The sequence below is a fragment of the Gymnoscopelus microlampas genome (assembly GCF_963454915.1).
Source record: "Gymnoscopelus microlampas genome assembly, chromosome: 13".
NCBI classification, from domain to species: Eukaryota; Metazoa; Chordata; class Actinopteri; order Myctophiformes; family Myctophidae; genus Gymnoscopelus; species Gymnoscopelus microlampas.
Genome location: NC_139950.1, coordinates 33,228,132 through 33,245,939, shown reverse-complemented (window position 1 = coordinate 33,245,939; position 17,808 = coordinate 33,228,132). Strand labels below are relative to the sequence as shown.

The window sequence follows — 17,808 nt, the reverse complement described above, 5'->3', positions numbered from 1 at the left end:
TAGTCATTAATAAGGGGTGGGGGGTGGAGAGCTATGTTGTTGGTTGTTTTCATTACGTTGTTGTATTAATAATGTTTCTCTTTTTCTGTTGTATTTGTATTGCGTTGTGTGGGATTGGTTTGATTGCTTTGGCTATAGTTATGTTTTTCAACAAGTAATTTAAGTGAAAAAATGTGTTGTTGGTTTATTGCATGAGATGGTTGCATGTGTAGGAATCTGTAGGGTACTAGGGGTGCAAACATACTTGTCCAGCCTGAGAGATCCTGCGTGAACAGGTATGCAGGTCAAACACCTCGCCTGCTTTCGTCCTCTCAATGGTCCATCCAAAGGCCAGCATGCTCTTTAACGTCTCCTTGATGGCCCAGCGGCAAGCTTCTTTATCCTGGACATTTCAGTTAATTTGAACCAGAATTCAACTCTGAGTAAGGGTCCATTCTACATGGTTACATTTGTACACTCTCAGAATTAAAATAACATTCATGACTTTAGTATATGGTGTGTAGGCACTGTGACAAAACATTTAACAAGAGTATATCACCAAAGGAGGATGTGTGGCAGATAATGCTTACAGTAGAGTAGAGTAAAAAAAAAATGCTGTTTTGAATAAATGAATATTTTTTAAACTTGCAGGGCGTGTGATACAGACGTGGATAGGCGACCATGAAAGTACTACTATATATGCAAAGCAAAGGAAGTTGAATCGTTCAAGCACTGGAAGCTTTTCTTAGATTTGAATTGTACATGAATGCAGGTTTTATACTAATGCATTACCAAAATGGAAATTATTCAAATGAAATGTTCAGAGGCATTTTAAAACTTACTTACTTCATAGTTTGTCACTGGGGAAATTATTCAAGGACAGAAGAAGGGGCATTTTAACCATTTTAAACCGTCCCTATTTTGGCCATGTCATTATAGGCAAAAATTCTAGTTTTCAGAAAGCAGAATTTCAAAACATTTCAACATTTTTAAAAAATAGCAAAAATAGCAGATCTGCAAGTATCACAACGGCTATTTTCGCAAATCGTCACATGAAATGTACAGAATATGGGGCTTAGCTCAGGGGGACTTCTTCTGCTATTTGATTGCTAAAGCAGTTTTTTTGCTGTACCTTCTCAGCCACCGCCCTGTATGGCTTGAGGAGCGGGTGAACCTTACTGTTCTCACACAGCTGCTCCCCGTGGACCCAGCCATTGGCAAACTGACAGAGACAACAAGCAGAGACACACACACACACACACACACACACACACACACACACACACACACACACACACAAGCCCATACGTTAGATAACATGTATACAATAGGCTAATCTCCTCCAGTTAGTTCCCAGGACGAAACACGACACAGACAAAATGTCTGTGCGCAGCCAAACAGACATTCATTATCCAGGAAGTGTATTCGTAAGTGAGCGGAGTTCTGACCGCGATACCATACATCACTCTGTCAGGCCCTAACAGACCCCTTCCAATGTGATGGATGAGCGTCATGATGTTACCTTGTCCAGTGACCACTTCTCATGGGTATGCTCTGCATACTTATTCACCACCGACTCCAGTCTCTCCGGCACTGTCACACTGGTTCAAGGAGAGAAAATGGTTTAGCTCAATTTCCAGTTTAACCCACATGAGGGGTTAATAATGCCACAATAGGGGCACAATTGGGTAAATACTGTCTACTGTGAAAATAATGAGGAAGAGTCACACATAACAAACACAGTTTTCCATTGCATCTGGTACTAGAGTGTGCAGCTCTTCCTTCTTATTTTCTTCCTTCTTATGATTCTTGAGGCCGTTCCAGGTGTTCCCCAACAAAATGAGGAACCGTTTAAACACTTAATCCCTATTTTACTTTTTCGGCTATTTCTGCAGCCAATCTGCAGTCTCAACGCGGCGCAATGTGATCCGTTCTGAGATCGTAGATCTATTTTTTTTTCTTCAGATAATATAGATAAATCTTGACAAATTATGTTGTACCTGGGACAAAATCTTTTCAAATGGGGGTTTATGGCCAAATACATATCAATTTGGGGGTCCTTGACGTTAAAATGTTCCACCACTCTACTGAACATGATTACAATTGAAGGCCTATATGCATTTCCATTCATTTTCTGAACAAGGCAAACACTTCAATCTCACATAAATGCTATCTTGCATTGCTTGTGCCCATGTAGAATGTTCCTTACACAATACATGGCATAACATGGCAATACAGAGAAGCAATGTGTATATACAAAAATCACACCCTGTGTGAAGGTAGCGGCGCCTTTGATACATTATAAACACATTTTATGTGTTTACAATGTGTTTATAGCCATGTGTCACGTGAAGCTTGACCAATCACTTTGTTGACGCACCTGACCAATCAGAACGTTGACGCACACGGACAAAGTCAGGTATAGAGCGGCTAGTGCCACTAAAAAAGATGTTCAGTCATTCTTAACTTTTTCTTCTTGAACAGTAGTAGGTGAGAACCCTCTCTGCACTTTCACTCATAAAACTACAGTTCTTGACATTTTCTAAATCCTGACATTATTTGGCCATACAGTACCTGGAGGTGTCTACAGGCTGGGGGTCAAACTGGTCGTCTGTGTCCACAGAGCCTTTCTTCTCCTTGACACAGCTTTGGTCCATGTGGTCGGGAGGCAGGGCACTGGCCACCACAGTCAGGCACTGGAGAGACAGCCTGAATAGCTCTGGTTCATAGGGCTATGCAAGGAGAAAGGGAGACAGACAGGACATTTGAAAGAGGTATAATGGAAGGAGAGGAAGGAACGATATATGAAGGATGTTGAGAAATTGTCAAAATTGAGATTCTGATTTGAACAAACACCTATTCCAGAGCAGGGGCTGTATGTTTTTGTTTTTGTTAATAACTAGAAGCTCGGCCCTGCTACGCAGGGCCTCGCGTCTAGCCCGCCGCCACGCCCACGTAGCGCCCGCGGCCACTTGGCAGCGCATATAAGTGGCATAGCGTCATGAGGGCCAGTGGGGCCGTGGCTCGGTCAGTGAAGACCCTGTAGCGCGGATGATATGTGGCATAGAGGGGCAGATTTTAAATCTCCAGAGGAAACATCCGTGGGCTACCATTGGTTCAGCGATGTGTGCGGGCGCCCTGCGGGCCCTCCTCCTCCACCAATGTGCAGTATTGAGAGCCCTGACGTCACAACATTTGGAGCGATGGGCACTGCACTCTGGTTGGTTAGGGTACACCTAGGGCCCAGGTAGAACCCAGTTAAAGCCTGCATGGGCAAACCCAGTTAGGACCCGCCTTGGTCCCACATAAACGTGGCTAGTTGGGGCCCACCTAAGGGCCAGGTAGAAGCGACTTATAGCCCGCATGGGCATCGCAGTTAAGACCCACCTCGGCCCCACATAGAATTGCCTAGGTGGGGCCCACCTAAGGGCCAGGTAGAGTCGGTGGGGACCCCCCACAGGCTAATGTTAAAATGGTAGCACTTGTTCCTCAACATAGTGTGAATGTGCGTGCAAAGTTGACCACAATCGGACGCTGCATTCATGATTTGCGGCATTTTGTGCAAACTTTAGATGTGAATCTTAGCCAATCGGGATGGAATATGAAAGATTAAACAGATCCGTCTTGATCACATGACTATAGAGATCATGTGTACCGATTTGCGTGAAATGTAGATAAAATCGGAAGGAGTAATGTAAAGAAATATGTTGTACATAAGGCGGCCTCCTGGTGGAGCTATAAAAGGTAGATGTGAGAAATGCAGGGGAAAGGTTTTTCCTTGACCTCTAGAGAGTGCACATACAAAGTTTTACACAGATTGGTGCAGGTATAGGTAAAAACACAAATCGGACTGTTGTAGCGCCACCATGAGGCTGATTAGAAAAATCTCAAGTGGAATTTCTTGCTCGGCATAGTGGGAATGTGGGTGCAAATTTGCACGGAAAGTGCATGCTGTGTTCATAATTTGAGGCATTTTGGTCAAAACGGAGCAGTCCTGGAAACTTTGGAAGCCATTTTTAGTCAATCAGGATTGAAAATGAGAAATCTGAAATACCGTGTTTTTTTTAATGACTATAGAGATACTGTGTATCGATTTGCGTGATGTTAGGACAAAATATGTAGCAGTACTGTGAGAAAATGTGTTTTGCAAAAAGCGGCCTCCTGGTGGCACTATAACACCGCTGTTACGACTGGGGTCGTATTGGAGGTTATTATTATGAGTTGGTCCTAGTGTGGAAGTGTGTGCCAGAGAGGAGATGTGTGTGTGTATGCAAAACAGGTGTGCCATTCCCAGAAGACGATTGGTGGGGCGCTCTTCCAGGCCTGCAGTGATTGGTGGGGAGCTCACAGCAGTGCTGCCTTCCAAGTGGCTAATAGGGTGGAGGCTCCCTATAAATAAGAGGAGCATAGAGCTCAGTGCAGCACGCAGGGGCAGGAGCCCGTCTTCCTCCGCTTCCAACTGGCCACCACACCTTATGTTTTGTTCTTTATGATTTCTATGATTTGACCCAAGTTATTTTCAGTTGATATAAGTTGATCCTGAGGTGATTGTTTCTTTTGCTTATTGTTTATGATAGGAAGGTAAGCTATTGTATTATTTGTTCTTTTGATAGGTAAGATATATTATTTTTCTGTTAGTTCTTTTGGTTTGTTACTTTAGTTCCTCAGTGAGTTCTACACCCTTATGTTATGACCCAAGGTTATGTTACACTTTTGTTATTACTTTATATATTTATAAATAAACCATTGTTATATTTTGCACTCCAACCATTTGTTTGTGTGGCTACTTGGGAGTTGGGGAAGGCGGGAACATATTCATGTTGTGTCTCAGGCACCCCTAGACTGGGGCATAACATGAATTGGGGGCTCGTCTAAAAGCTTTTCTCGCATGTAATTGGTAAGTTGTTGTTTTTTCTCTCTCTCTGGTTGGCAGTTTGGTAAAATTGTGTAAGTATGGACTTTGATTTGGAGGAATTCATAGCAAACCCTTCTTGGGGCAAGATTGAAAAATGTAGAAAGAAAGAATTGTTAGTGGTGGCTGCTAACTATGAACTGACTGTGTCTCTCACTGCCCCTAAAGCTGAGCTCCGACATGAAGTGTGTTCAAAGCTGGTGGAGAAAGGCGTGCTACCTGCGACTGGACCTGGTGAGAAGGAGGAGGAGGCCTTGCAGGTGGGGGGTGCTGAGGCGGAGGCTCCGGAACCACCCGCCACTGATGTGGGGTCGACTCCTCGCTCACTGGGCCTACAGGCAAGTATGACAACAGGTGATCTCCAGCTGACACTCCAGATAAAGGAGGCAGAGTGCCGAACTAAAGAGTTGGAGATCACAGCCCTCCACCTAAGGCTCAGAGCCCTTGAGCTTGAAAATCCGACAGCTGCGTCCAACATAAGGTCGGGTAACCAAAACACAGTCGGGGTCAGTAAACCGGGGGGGTTTGACATTGGCAGAAACATAGCATTAGTACCACCATTTCGAGAGTCTGAAGTGGATGCATACTTTAGCGCTTTTGAACGAATTGCTGAGGCCTTAAAATGGCCCAAGGACTCTTGGTCAATACTAGTACAGTGTAAATTAATAGGAAAAGCCCAAGAAGCATGCACTATGCTATCCATTGAACAGAGTTTGGAATATGAGACACTTAAACAGAGTGTATTGCGGGCTTATGAGCTTGTGCCTGAAGCATATAGGCAAAGATTTCGCAATAAAGATAAAACTGCCAATCAGAGTTATGTGGAGTTTGCACGCGAGAAAAGCACATTATTTGATAAGTGGTGCCAGGCTTCTAAAATCAATACTATGGCTGAGATGCGGGAATTAATTTTGCTTGAAGAATTTAAAAAATGCCTGCCCGAACGAATTGTGATGTATATTAATGAGCAAAAGGTATTATCAGTAACAAAAGGTGCAATCCTGGCTGATGAGTTTATTTTAACTCATAAAAGTGTGTTCTCTGCCCCAACATCTCATGGTTTTACTGCGACACCAGAAAGAAGGTCTCCCAATGGGGTGCGTAAAACCATGGTACCAGCAACGGGCGAGAACCGCGAATGTTATTATTGCCGAGAGCCAGGCCATTTGATTGCACAGTGTCCAGCTACGAGAAGAAGGGGACAGTCTAATAACAACTTTCCCGCAGGCATTGGATTGATTAAGTCTGTTTCATTGCATCATAACCAATCTGAGAGTCAGTCTGAGTCTGATACAGAGGTGGACGCTCGTTTTAAGCCTTTCGTGTTTGACGGTTTTGTTTCGGTGACTGGTAATGAGAAGGATAAAGTGCCAATAAAAATTCTGCGAGATACAGGTGCTTATCATTCGTTTATGTTGGATTCTGTCCTGCCACTCTCAAATGAAACTTCGTGTAAAGCAGATTTGCTCGTGTGGGGTATTAAAATGAGCGTGCTTAGAGCACCGTTACATTTGGTACATTTTGGTTCACCCCTGGTGTCAGGACAGTTTAAGGTAGCTGTGCGTCCTAAATTGCCAATCGGTGGTATCGCGTTTATTCTCGGTAATGACATAGCGGGAGGACAAGTTTTTCCTCCACCCGAAGTCGTTGAAATTCCGGTTTTGAGTTGTGATCCCCCTGCGTCAACCATGCCAAATGTGTTCCCTGTGTGCGCAATTACGCGCGCACAAGTTCGTAAAATGGGTCAAGTTGTTGATTTGTCTGAGTCATTTATGGCTACGGTTGATGAAAATGAGTCAAACCATTCAGTTGATCCCACTACTAACAGTGAAAGTGTGTCAAATATTGTAAATGTGTCTGAAGTATTCCCAGTTGAATCTGAGTTAAGTCTAAAAGTGACCAGAGAAATGTTAATATCTGCTCAGAAAGATGATCCGTCATTAACTATGGGTTTGTCCTCTGCCATAGCCAGTGAGGAAAGCCAAAATCCTGTTTTTTTTCTTTGAGAACGGAGTATTGATGAGAAATTGGAGCCCCGATGACAGCGAGGTGGCCGCTGTTCATCAGGTAGTAGTGCCAACCAAATATCGAACACAGGTACTAAGCATCGCCCATGATTCCAGTTTAGCTGGACATCTTGGGGTTAAAAAAACATATCACAGAGTGTTGCATAATTTTTATTGGCCGGGGTTAAAAGCCGATGTAACCAAGTATTGCCGATCATGTCACACTTGCCAAATTGTAGGGAAGCCCAACCAACCTGTTCCACCGGCTCCACTGCATCCAATTCCCGTGCTTGGGGAGCCGTTTGAGGACGTGATTTTAGATTGCGTGGGCCCGCTACCAAAAACCAAATCTGGAAATCAATATTTGTTAACGGTGATGTGCGCGGCAACCAGATACCCTGAGGCCATCCCGTTACGCACGATAAAAGCAAAGCCAGTTTTGAAAGCCCTTGTTAAATTCTTTTCAACCTTCGGGTTACCGAAATTGGTCCAAACGGATCGCGGTACGAATTTTATGTCTAAGGTGTTCTCACAGGTTATGGCAGAGCTGAAGATTAAACATAAAAAGTCAAGTGCGTACCACCCAGAGTCTCAAGGTGCGCTTGAAAGATTCCACCAGACACTTAAATCCATGTTGCGAAAATTTTGTCTGGAGTCTAAAAGAGAATGGGATGAAGGTATCCCTCTGTTGTTATTTGCTGTGAGAGAAACCACTCAGGAGTCGTTAGGTTTCAGCCCTTGTGACCTTGTGTTCGGCCACACCGTGCGTGGTCCGTTACAACTGCTCAAGGAGAAATGGTTGTCCGAGTCGCCAAAAATTGAACACAAAGTCATTGATTATGTGAGTAGTTTCCGTCAGCGTCTCCATCAGGTGTGTCAGTTGGCTCGTGAAAATTTGGCCCAGGCTCAGTCTAAGATGAAGCGGCGTTATGACAAAAAGTCGGTGACCAGAGATTTTCAGGCTGGTGATAAAGTTTTGGTGTTGCTGCCCTTTGCCGGGTCAAGTCTTCAATCACGATTTTCAGGTCCATATGTGGTGGAACGCAAAATTAGCGACACTAATTATGGGATAAACACACCAGATAGGAAACAAAAAATCCGGGTATGTCATATTAATATGATGAAGCGGTATTTTGGCAGAGAGAGTGTTCCCCAGCCATCTCCTACTGTGTCAGGGGCCCCGATATGTGTTGCTGCTCCCCCTCGGTACCATCTTGCTGAGGACGGGTTAATTGAAAAGAGTGGGTCGATGCCGGTGGCTCGCTTAGGTAATTCCGAGGTACTGCGTAATCTAGATATTTTTTTGGCTCATTTGTCCGAGGCTGCTCGTGCAGATATCCGTCAGTTAATTGAAGACAATGTATTACTTTTTTCTGATCACCCCCGTCAAACTTCTGTCTTATGTCATGATATAGATGTAGGAGAACATAACCCTATTAAGCAGCATGCGTATCGGGTTAACCCCACAAAAAGAGCCCTAATGCAGGAGGAGGTGCGCTATTTGGTGGAACATGGATTGGCTGTTCCAAGTACCAGCGCATGGAGCTCTCCCTGTCTGTTAGTACCAAAACCTGATAACACTGCGCGTTTTTGTACAGACTACAGAAAGGTTAATTCGGTTACCAAGCCTGACTCGTTTCCACTCCCTAGAATGGAGGATTGTATCATCGAGTGGGGTCGGCCAAATTTGTGACTAAATTGGATTTATTAAAAGGGTACTGGCAAGTTCCATTAACACCACGGGCGTCAGAAATATCCGCATTTGTGACACCTGATAATTTTCTCAAATACACAGTTATGCCGTTTGGGTTGCGTAATGCACCTGCTACATTCCAGCGCCTCATGCGTAATGTCCTAGTTGGCGTGGAGAGTTGTGAGGCATATCTGGATGATGTAGTGGCGTATTCAAATACATGGTCGGACCATCTAAATACTTTGTCCCTCATTTTCAGTCGTCTCAGGGAGGCCTCCCTCACCCTAAACCTCGCCAAGTGCGAATTTGGTAAGGGTACGGTAACTTATTTGGGTAAACAGGTGGGGCAGGTTCGTCCGGTGGCGGAGAAAGTGAGGGCAGTGGTCGAGTTCCCTGTTCCAGATTCAAAGAAAGCTTTACGCCGATTTATTGGTATGTGCGGTTATTATCGTGGTTTTTGCAGAAACTTTTCTGCTGTAGTGGCTCCTCTCACAGCAATGGCGAGTCCTGTAAAACCATATGTGTGGTCTCCAGCTTGTCAGTCTGCATTTGAATCTGCCAAAGCATTGCTATGTAGTACACCAGTACTTGCTGCACCTGATTTTGTTAAGCCTTTCAAATTAGAGGTAGATGCAAGTGCAAGTGGTGCGGGGGCGGTTCTTATGCAGGAGGATGCGCAGGGCATTGACCATCCTGTTTGCTATTTTTCCAAAAAATTTAACAAACATCAGGTAAATTATAGTACAGTAGAAAAGGAGGCTCTTGCTCTGTTATTCGCCCTGCAGAATTTTGAAGTGTATATTGGTTCTACTCCACAAACTGTCAAAGTTTTTACAGACCACAACCCCTTAGTGTTTTTAGCCCAGATGCGCAATTCTAACCAGAGGCTAATGCGCTGGTCCATTGCTTTGCAGGATTTCAATCTGGATATTTGTCATAAAAAGGGTATTGAAAATGTAATGGCAGATGCCTTATCAAGAGTGTTTTGAGTGGGTAACCTTTACAAGGGTTAGGCACTATGGGGGGGTGCTTGATTCTTGGGAAGGGGGGTGTTACGACTGGGGTCGTATTGGAGGTTATTATTATGAGTTGGTCCTAGTGTGGAAGTGTGTGCCAGAGAGGAGATGTGTGTGTGTATGCAAAACAGGTGTGCCATTCCCAGAAGACGATTGGTGGGGCGCTCTTCCAGGCCTGCAGTGATTGGTGGGGAGCTCACAGCAGTGCTGCCTTCCAAGTGGCTAATAGGGTGGAGGCTCCCTATATATAAGAGGAGCATAGAGCTCAGTGCAGCACGCAGGGGCAGGAGCCCGTCTTCCTCCGCTTCCAACTGGCCACCACACCTTATGTTTTGTTCTTTATGATTTCTATGATTTGACCCAAGTTATTTTCAGTTGATATAAGTTGATCCTGAGGTGATTGTTTCTTTTGCTTATTGTTTATGATAGGAAGGTAAGCTATTGTATTATTTGTTCTTTTGATAGGTAAGATATATTATTTTTCTGTTAGTTCTTTTGGTTTGTTACTTTAGTTCCTCAGTGAGTTCTACACCCTTATGTTATGACCCAAGGTTATGTTACACTTTTGTTATTACTTTATATATTTATAAATAAACCATTGTTATATTTTGCACTCCAACCATTTGTTTGTGTGGCTACTTGGGAGTTGGGGAAGGCGGGAACATATTCATGTTGTGTCTCAGGCACCCCTAGACTGGGGCATAACAAGGGCCATGTGAAAGAAATGGGGCAGAGGTTCTGAATTGGCATCCAGGGAGTGTGTGTGCACAGTTGCGCTGCGATCAAGCCAACGATGCGGGAGATTAGCTATCCACAGACCGTCGGACGGACAGGGGGTAAAACATACTCTCGCGGCATCCCTTTCGGCCTGGCGGAGACAATAAAAAAGCTAAAGTAAAGGAAAATACCATTACTGCAACAAAAGCAGTCAACAAACTATACTATAAAACATTGGCCACATTGTCAAAAAATTTAAGAAAGAGGCAAACATGTTGAAAATAGACGATCTACAAGCTTACAACGCCTCTCAACGTGAGGCGTTGTGAGCTTGTAGATCTGCTATTTTCACAATATTGACTTGTGGAACGGAGTCAAACAAATTGGGGGGGTCCCCAGTTCAAATATGATTATTTGGGGGGGGGGGGGTAGCCACTGCCCTAATCGGACCGAAATGATCTGAAATGACTACATGACCATAATGCAGCCTAAACGTGCGTTGCACGGGGCGGTCCTGCCATTACGTTAGTTACTGGAGTAAGTTGCTGTGGAGCTACACCAGAAGACACACACAACATACACCATCTACAATGGACTAACGGAGCAGCAATAATAACAGTTACCGCACGAACGTGCATTGTTGACAAAGTGATTGCACAGCCGCTGCAGGCATGACAACCACGTTAGCGTTAGCTACGGCAACTATCACAGCGCCCTGTCCGTCGTCGCTGCGACTGACTCTGATGGCTACAGCCATAGATATATAAACACTACAGCAAGCTCTCTGAGATGCCATTGTCTGGGAACTGCTCTTAGCGTGACACGACCAATGAGAGTGAGCGCTTTCGTTGTTGCTAAGATACGGTGCATGGCACACGGCGTCTCTGCCCCATAGCTTGTAGATCTCACACATGATTGGCGTAGGCTGCGTTGCCGTCGACGCTGATTGGCTGCATGTTGCTGTGACGTTGAAATGGGGTGCCAGGTCTGCTTTGTGTGTAAGCGATTTTGGGCGCATTTGGGCGCGCTTTTGGACTGTTTTCCATAGAGCACGGCAGGGCTTGTTTCTGTCCCGTGACGGATGTGGCAAAGAAGGTGCAAAACGAACCATCCGGAAGTAAAGTGCGAGATGAAATATATAGCACTTTTTGATTATTAGAGAAGGAGACAGATGTGAAGGTGGAAAATGGAATGTAGGAGGTTATATATTTTTTCATGAGCGATTTTTGTAGCAAGTTGTGAGTGAATTGGGCCACTCCTGTGGGCGGGGGGCTGAATAGAACCATTGGGGTTTGGGAAGGAGACGCTCTCTGTTTGAGTGGTAGAGATAAGATTATCAGGTTGGGATAACACTTTTATGCAATCAGGGGAGAAAACCCATAGATGATATAAGTGAAATTTAAAGTGATGAAATGAAAAATAAAATAAATAAAAAATACGAGCATACAAAATTGGACCTGAAACATAAATGGAACCTGATAAATTATCTTTGTGGTTTGGTACCTGATCTGAATATGTAAAACCGCCCACAAAAAGTTTGGAAACTTTAGATAATTTTTTATCATTGATTAAGGTATAGCTTGTAAGGATCGGGCATTCGTGGAATGAGCAACACAGCTAAACGTGTGGGTAGCGCTCCCCAAATATTCGCCATGGGGGCAGTGTTGCTGATTTGAGCATACTCAACAAAGTTGCAGGACCCACGCCCAGATGGTCAGGTGCCAGTCACACACCTGTGTCGCTCAAAACAAGAGCGAAATATGACAGAAGCATATTAGATATCCACGAATGCTCGACCGAGGGTTACGTTTCTGAACTTATTGTGGGCAGTAAAGAGCTGGAGAGGGAGATGGGGATGGATGGATGGATGGGGAGACCTGTGTCGCTGAACAAATACTCTATAGCAATGATTACTACTGGAATATAGAGCAACTTAAAAATAATGTTCTACTCTGCATCACACACACACACACACACACACACACACACACACACACACACACACACACACACACACACACACACACACACACACACACACACACACACACACACACACACACACACACACACAGCGCATAACTTACACCCTCTTCAAACTGTATTGTGTAATCATCAATATGGTGCGGTACGTGCGGTACTGTAGAATGTTGACTACAGCCTGAACTTCTGAGGGCTGTTTGATGTGAGCCACAGAGGTACAGACCTCCCCTGAACACATGAGGAGATTCAAATGCATCGATTGCATCTGTCCCTTTCTCGTCAGTAGGCTTGAAAGCAATAGTGGGATGTTAAGTTTTGTACGGTAAGGATCTGGGAAAAAACTCGGTGTTGACGTCTCGGGGGGCACTACTGTTTCTTCTACATAGCTCCATGTTGTCGCTGTCAGAAGGAAACCTATATGTCCAAAACTGTAACTTTTCAGGAAAAGTTGTTGTTAATACTTTTCATGACTTAAATAATTATAAAATCCACATACAGAGTTAACCACTTTGAGCATGTCATTATGATGATGTGAACATTTTCAATGATTTTCAAAATCAAACACACAACTCATCACCATTTGATGCTTTATGAGCTTGTAGATCACCTCATCATACGATGAAGTATACAGTAGGGCATTCAGTTATGAAAACAAAACATAAAACATGAAATATGGAAATACAAGGTTTCTGCCTGACAGTGATGATATAAAAGTACGCATCAAACATCCATCACCTCGTTGTCACTACTAGGTTCAAGGTGCTTTATTGTCACATGCAGATAGTAACATGGCAGGCAGTGAAAATCTTGTACCTTAACAGTGTGGAAATGAGAAAGTTAAATCTAAAAAAATTGATGACATTTTGAATGAATCAGGCTATATTCTCCTCCTCATGACATTTTTCTAAAGAACTGGAGAGCCTTATGAGCAGAGGAGCGCTTTGAATATCATGTCTATAGCTCTCACACACAGTGTGATGCCCGCACTGTTCGAACCTATCCACCATTGAGGTGCTCACGGCTCAAACGTCCTATCATCTGCGTTATTAGCACCAATAGCTTAGTGAAGCAATGTAAACATGGACCTCCCGTGGTTGTAGTAATGATTCAACGTTGAGGTGTAAATTAACGGGTTGTCTTATACAATCAGGAGGATCAGATCAAATGACCAGCGCTGAAGCGTGATGGTCAACGCTGGAAAGAGGAGTGCACCAGTGCGTCTATACCATAGAAATACATTGAAGACTGGGGTTGCATTCTATGTGGACACGTCCCCTAAAGCTCTTTACAACTCAGGCTTCCATTCATACAGGTTGATGCCTTTATTTGCGGGATGTTTAACCCATTTAGACCTGGAACACCTATACGTTGTTATACCTTTTTTTTTTCTTTTTTTTTTCTAATTTTTATCCCACGATTTTTGTAACCCACATTTTTTCACCCAGTGCCAATTGCCTATGTAATCCTGGGCACTACCTACCCTCTGCCAGCCTAGGGAGAGCCCAAGCTGAAGCTCATGCCTCCTTCAATGCATGAGGAGCAAGCAGGCCGCTTCTTATCACCCGACAGGGGGGAGTTTCCCTGGTTGGACATAGCGCGTGGAAGGAACACGTTATTCCAACCAGTTCCCTTCTCCTCCATCAGGCGCCCCGGCTGACCAGGGGGAGGCAGTATAGTGACCAGGATTACTACATGTTTTTTGTGAGGGTATTAACTACCCTAGGAGACACGGGGAGAACATGCAAACTCCACACAGAGTAGGCCCTTTCACCAACCCCACCTAGGGTATGGGCGCCGATGACGTGGAGGAGAGAACACGCCCCCAGCGCCCACAGCGTCCCTGGCGGGAATCGAACCCAGGACCTTCTAGCTGTGAGGCGACAGCGCTACCGACTGCGCCACCGTGCCCCCCAATCCGGGAACACCTTTGTGTAACATTAGCTGTTGCTATATACATCCATATGAATGTATATAGCAATGGGGGAAAATAAGTATCGAACATGTCAGCTTTTTTCTCAGTACATACATTTCCAAAGATGCAATTCATAGGATAGGCCTATTTCTACCAGACATTAACTCAAGTAATCCACACATGAAAATAAATCACAACATACAATCCATAAATAATAATTATGTGTAATTAAGTGCCATAACACCGGAAAAAAGTTTTGAACACGCTAACTGAAATGTATTTAATATTTAGTGGAGAAGCCTTTGTTTGTAATGACTGCTTCAAGACACTTCTTGTACTGTAACTAATCACTTTGGCCCATTCCTCCGCACAATCAGAGATTCTTTAGTGCCCTTCTGGTGAACCCCTTTCTTTAGTTATTTCCTCAAAGTTCAATCGGATTTAAGTCAGGTGATTGACTGGGCCATTCTAACACCTTGACTTTCTTTCTCTGAAACCAGTTGAGAATCTCCTTTGCTGTGTGCTTTGGATCGTTGTCCTGCTTGAAGGTCCAGCCACGTCTCATCCTCATCATTTCTGGAGCCCTTTCCGAGTGGTCCTTGGCTCTTTGAGTACACTTGACTACACACTGACCATCCGTCTGACTCCCTGGTCAGAAATCTTGCCAGGAGCTCCTGTGCGTGGCCTGTTGATGGTGAAGTGATGCTTCTTCCAATGGTCCCAACGGTGTTTACTGGAATATTAAGATGCTTTGAAATACGTCTGTACCCAGCTCCACTGTGATGCTGGGCAACAATCCGGTTTGGAATATCTTGAGAGACCTCTTTGCTTTTATCCATCATGAGATGTTTCTTGTGTGACTGCTTGGTAACAAAACAAACTTTGTATAGCCCATCAATTTGCACTAAGCCAGCTAATGTTTTTTTGCACAATTAGGAGGTAGAAATAGTAATTACTTACGGAAATGATATGGTGCATTGCCTTTCCTTGCCAAAGTATACTGCTTTTTCGTGGTGTGTTCAATACTTTTTTCCTGTGCTATTCCACTTTATACCACATACAATTATTTGTATGTGGTATAAAGTGGATTAGCACTTTAATTTTGTAATGTTTTTTTTTATGTCTGGCAAAAAAAATCATGCGAATAGCGTCATTGGAAATATATTTACTGGGGAAAAAGTTGATGCGTTCAATACTTAATTTACCCATTGTATGTGTGTATATATATATATATATATATATATATATATATATATAGCAACATCATTATTTTAGATTTTTTTTAATTAAAAAAGTTTTTCAAAAACTTAGGTCAGGATTTAGGTGTTTTTAGAATCGGCCTCAGGTCTAAATGGGTTAAGGACCGTGGGCATTGAGATTTGACGACGGTGTCTAGCTTTACCTGCTTTGCCAACGCCTTCAACGTTCCCCAGAATAACCTCCTGGACAGGTGGAGCTCCTCCTCCGAGGCAGAGCCGAGATTCCCCCACCCTCCAATCAGAGAGTAGTATTTGTTGCTCTGCTCATAGTGGTCGGTCAGCAGCTGGCGCACAAAAGTTGTGACAGCGGTCAATGTCAAATGGATCAGAGTATTGAATGTGTATGTACATGCATATATGCAACCATCAAAAAATCAATTGAGTCAGCGTAGAGTTGCTATTGTGGTCCTAGGCACCTTGAGGGGCATCTCGGTGTTGTCTGTGAGTCGGGGGACATCCAATACAAGGCGCCTGAGGAGTGGCTGCATCATAGATGGCTGGAGTTTACTGAGGACACAAACGTGCGCACGCACACACACCCACCCACACAAATGTGCACACAAACGCACACACAAGAAACAATGTTGTGATTGATAACATCACAGCTGATGAGACAGAGTGTGACAGATAAGATTAAGGTGCCAGAGGTGATTTCATTTTTTTTTCTGGTAATGCCTTTTCCAATTTTAAATGTCCCTCTCAAGACAAGATTTTCGGGGGATTTTTTCTCTCTCCCCAATTCAGTCATTCCATCAATTCTCTAGGTCGTACTCTTCTCTGGTCGTCCTTAATTCCTCTTGAATAATGAATTCAACCACTACATGGTCCCTGTGGCTGCTAACCCCCACTATTGGCCTGTTGAGAGTGTAGGCAACCACATGTCAGTCACTTATTTTTTTTACCTGGAGAGAAGATCACTTTATCTCCACTAGTGCAGTGACAAATAAACACAATCCCTTGGCGGCTTCCCACCCACAAACATGGCCAATTGTATTCATTGGATCACACGGCCGAGCCGGAGGCACCACGGAGGAATTGAACCCTAGTCCCCTGTGCTACCCGGACCCCAAGTACAAGATTTTGTGAATAAATGAATAAATAAATAAAAGTCATTCACACATATCATTCACAACCAGACACCTTCGATATTATGGGGCTCAGGTGTAAAGCAGTGAAATTAGAGTGAGAATACTCTGCTTGTCTGTTGCAACGTACAAGATTCATGTATTCTCTGTTTCCCTTTAAACCATAAATATACATGAGGTCACTGTATGGCCGTCACTGAATTCTAATATTGTTTTACTGCGTTCAAAGGTGTCTATTAAGGGTTTACCAATCATGATTTGATAACTGAAGCAAATAAATACTTTTAATATAATGGGAAAAGGAATGCATGAGGGGGGAAAAAGAAAAAGAAAGAAAATCACACACACACACACACAAATATATTTACACAACCACAGGCATGAAACCCTGTGACCCCATTCAACACATGCAACCCCAGAGCGCCGGCCTACCTGCAGACTGCAAGTAAGCAGTCCTCAATGGAGTCTCTCTGAGCCTTGGTCAGACTGACAGCCCTGGACAGGCGGTAGATGGCCTGGATGACATTGTCGACCAATGCGGACTGGCCCTCGGAAGCACAGAACAGAGCTGAGCACTTTGTGAGCAGGGGCAACACGGCTGTACACAGGTACCTGTTGAGGGCCAGGGCCATGTCAGTGGAGCCCAGGTCAGTCTGCAAAGGAAGAGAAGAGGTTATAGAGCCCGGTTATGGAGAGGAACCAAATATACAGTACCTAAGAGAATTAAGATTGGGTGAGGGGAAGCTAGGAACAAAAAATAAAGAGAAAGAAGATATGTAACTAATCTAATTGTTATTGCTTTTAAACAATATATATATGAGGAAGAGGTTACAACAGGTTATCCATCAGAGGTTTGATACGCACAACACTGCCTCTTAGTGGCCAGGAGTTTAGAATGCAGCACGTCAATTACAAACATCGATTCAAACAAGACAACAATTTAATTGAATCAGTATTGTTTGAGTGATACCGGAACATGCAACACTGATTAAGCCATGAGTAAACACACAGGTCCTGTGTCCCTCAAGATTTAACAGTTGATCAAGCATGTCATGTCCAACTGTGTCTTTCCAGTGCAGTGGGTTATAGAAAAACACTTCAATCATTATGAGGATCTCAGCGGCATGTAACAGGTATAGCAAATCTCTTTTCAACAGTGTAGCTACTGTAATCTCTCCGGTGGTGATAATCAATGAGTAAACACAGTTAATGACAAGTCAAAGCCCAGTCGCTGCTGAAGGCAATG

At 43.9% G+C, this 17,808-nt stretch overlaps 1 protein-coding gene across 1 annotated transcript in view; it reads right to left on the bottom strand.

Annotated features, from left to right (window-relative positions):
- The window catches only part of LOC311058624 (ryanodine receptor 2-like), a gene marked incomplete at its 3' end in the record, with an annotated part of 134,165 nt that overhangs the window by 63,364 nt on the left and 52,993 nt on the right, over positions 1 to 17,808 (bottom strand). Inside the window, exons 50-56 of the mRNA XM_084076085.1 lie at positions 16,995 to 17,215; positions 15,894 to 15,984; positions 15,621 to 15,761; positions 2,554 to 2,711; positions 1,502 to 1,580; positions 1,112 to 1,201; positions 245 to 382 (exon numbers count right to left, since the gene is read on the bottom strand). Of these exons, the coding sequence (XP_083932211.1) occupies positions 245 to 382; positions 1,112 to 1,201; positions 1,502 to 1,580; positions 2,554 to 2,711; positions 15,621 to 15,761; positions 15,894 to 15,984; positions 16,995 to 17,215 (918 nt within the window). The remainder of the gene's footprint in view (positions 1 to 244; positions 383 to 1,111; positions 1,202 to 1,501; positions 1,581 to 2,553; positions 2,712 to 15,620; positions 15,762 to 15,893; positions 15,985 to 16,994; positions 17,216 to 17,808) is intronic.